At 38.5% G+C, this 2,507-nt stretch overlaps 1 protein-coding gene across 1 annotated transcript in view; it reads left to right on the plus strand.

Moving 5' to 3' along the window:
- The window catches only part of SMEK1 (SMEK homolog 1, suppressor of mek1 (Dictyostelium)), a 28,439-nt gene that overhangs the window by 8,388 nt on the left and 17,544 nt on the right, over window positions 1–2,507 (plus strand). The window contains exon 3 of the mRNA XM_006879214.1: window positions 2,045–2,506. Coding sequence (XP_006879276.1) covers window positions 2,120–2,506 — 387 coding nt within the window. The 5' untranslated portion in view covers window positions 2,045–2,119. The remainder of the gene's footprint in view (window positions 1–2,044; window position 2,507) is intronic.

Consider the following 2,507-nt stretch of genomic DNA (forward strand, 5'->3'; position numbering starts at 1 on the left):
CGTAGGTCTCTGATCCATTCATCTTTGTGTATGGAGTGAGATGGGGATCCTGCTTTAGCTTTCTGCAGGCAGAAATCGAGTTTTGCCAGCACCACTTGTTGAAGAGGTTGAATTTTCCTATTGGAATGTTTTGTTTCCTTGTTGAGTACCAGTTGGCTAGTGGGTTAATTTCTGGGTTTTTAATTCGGTTCCATTGGTCTGTGTGTGTGCATTGTAACAGTACCAGGCTGTTTTGCTGATTATGGCTATATAGAAGGTTTTGAGATTCGAGAGTGCTCTGCCTCCCACTTCATTGTTTTTCATAAGTGCTTTGCTTATTCAGAATCTCTTTCCTTTCCAAATAAATTTGCCTATTGTCTCTTCTGGCTCTTTGGAAAAATGAATGTTATCTGTACTGGAATTATGTTGACTAGGTAGATTGCTTTTGGTACAGGCCTGTTTTCTATTACCTTCTTAGCCAGCCTTCATATAGACCAAAATGTGTTAGGTTTGTTTCTTTGTATTACCTGGAGTAGATGATGTATTCTCATTATAATAAAACCTTTTAGTTTTATTTTCTTATATAAGTAATGCGATAATTTAGGCATTAGAGATCTAAAGCTATATAATGAGAACTTGGATAATTCATACATCTAGGGCCACTTGAGACATTGCCAGACACAAGCTGTGAGTCTGCCTGGCCCTCTTGCAAGCTGCTGCCTACATCATCTGACAGGGAGTTTCAAGACAGATGTTGTGGACCTTCTTTTCTTCCATTGTTGCTGTTGATTGCCTTTGAGTCGAGCATGAGTTATAGTGACCCTGTGGAAAAAAGGCCTGAAGCCCCTCTACAACTCTGAACATTTATCAAAGTTCATAGAGTTTCTGGAGGCATGTTGTTTAGGAAGTGGATGCCACTACTGCTTCCATTAATTTATTATTATTTAGTATTGGCTAGCTGATTCCGTTTCTTGGTTGTTTAGGGCTCAATTTGTCCTTACCTTTACATGGCCTATTAGATTGCTTTACAGGTCATAGTCTCAAATTGTAGGGCCAAGATCACAGAGCTGGTTCCAGTCCAAAATCTTGACCTTTTGTAAAAATACACTTTTATCTTAAAAATATATTTGATTGCCTAGATTTCTTTTTCTGCTGAGATTTCTAAGTGATCTTTTTCCTTCTGGAGCCTTTATATTGGGATAAAGTTGGAGTGCTCTACTTTAGATCTTCTGGAACATGGTGGAAGCTACTGATTAAAGTGTCTAGAAAAGAAAATTTTTCCATAGTTCATTTTTTATGCTTGGCATATCTCTAATATGTATAGAGGAGCTCTGCTCTACAATCCCAAAAGCACATGGTTTGAATCCACCAGCTGCTCTGCAGACTCTCCCATGTGGTTAACTGTCTCTGAAAGCCCATTGAAGAATCTGTTGTACGTCCATTCCAACTCAGCAGTACACAGTAGTATGTATAGACAGTTCCAGTTGTTTAATGGTAAGGAGTTATGCTACCAACCCAAAGGCAGACTGTTTGAATCCATGAGCTGCTCCGATGGAAAGAGTGGTGCAGTCTCCTCCCATGCAACTTAAAGCCTCTGAAAACCTGCTAGAGAGTCAGCTATGAGTCGGTTCCAGCTAGATAACAACAGTATGTATAGGATTCATTTATTTCATATAGTTTCATTTTTCTATATATGTACTTGTTTCCTATCCATCTTTGCCTTATATTTTTACACTTATCCAGGATTTGCATTATCTTTGGTCAAAAACCACTTTGTACATGTTCCTTTTTGGTTCTCAGTTTCTAGACTCAGTTGACATTAAATGTCTTGTTAGTTATGGAAAGAGGGGGATATATGCTTGCATTTTCCCATTAGGCTTCTGCATAGAGCATTTCTTCATAAAGACATCTAGGTTACCCTAACCCAGAATGTTTTTCTTGTTGGTAAACCTTGGAATTCATTCCAGTTCTGAGCTTTGAACTCATCGCTTCTCTTTAATTCATTTAAGAATATCGTTAAGATCTGGCCGTTTATATTTTCAACTGTAAAACTTCTTTTTAATAGGTTCAAGGAAAGGACCCTTCAGTGGATATCACTCAGGACCTTGTGGATGAATCTGAAGAGGAGCGTTTTGATGATATGTCATCACCAGGTTTAGAATTGCCATCTTGTGAATTAAGTCGCCTCGAGGAAATTGCAGAGCTGGTGGCATCATCTTTACCTTCTCCCCTTCGTCGTGAAAAACTTGCACTAGCACTGGAAAATGAGGGTTATATTAAAAAGCTCTTAGAGCTTTTTCATGTGTGTGAAGACTTGGAAAATACAGAAGGACTACACCACTTGTATGAAATTATCAAAGGCATCTTCCTCTTGAATAGAACTGCTCTTTTTGAAGTTATGTTCTCTGAGGAATGTATAATGGACGTCATTGGATGCTTAGAGTATGATCCTGCTTTATCACAACCACGAAAACACAGGGAATTTCTAACAAAAACAGCCAAGTTTAAAGAAGTGATTCCCATCTCAG

Source organism: Elephantulus edwardii, unplaced genomic scaffold (genome assembly GCF_000299155.1).
Source record: "Elephantulus edwardii isolate Elephantulus edwardi_28Jun2011 unplaced genomic scaffold, EleEdw1.0 scaffold00002, whole genome shotgun sequence".
NCBI lineage: Eukaryota > Metazoa > Chordata > Mammalia > Macroscelidea > Macroscelididae > Elephantulus > Elephantulus edwardii.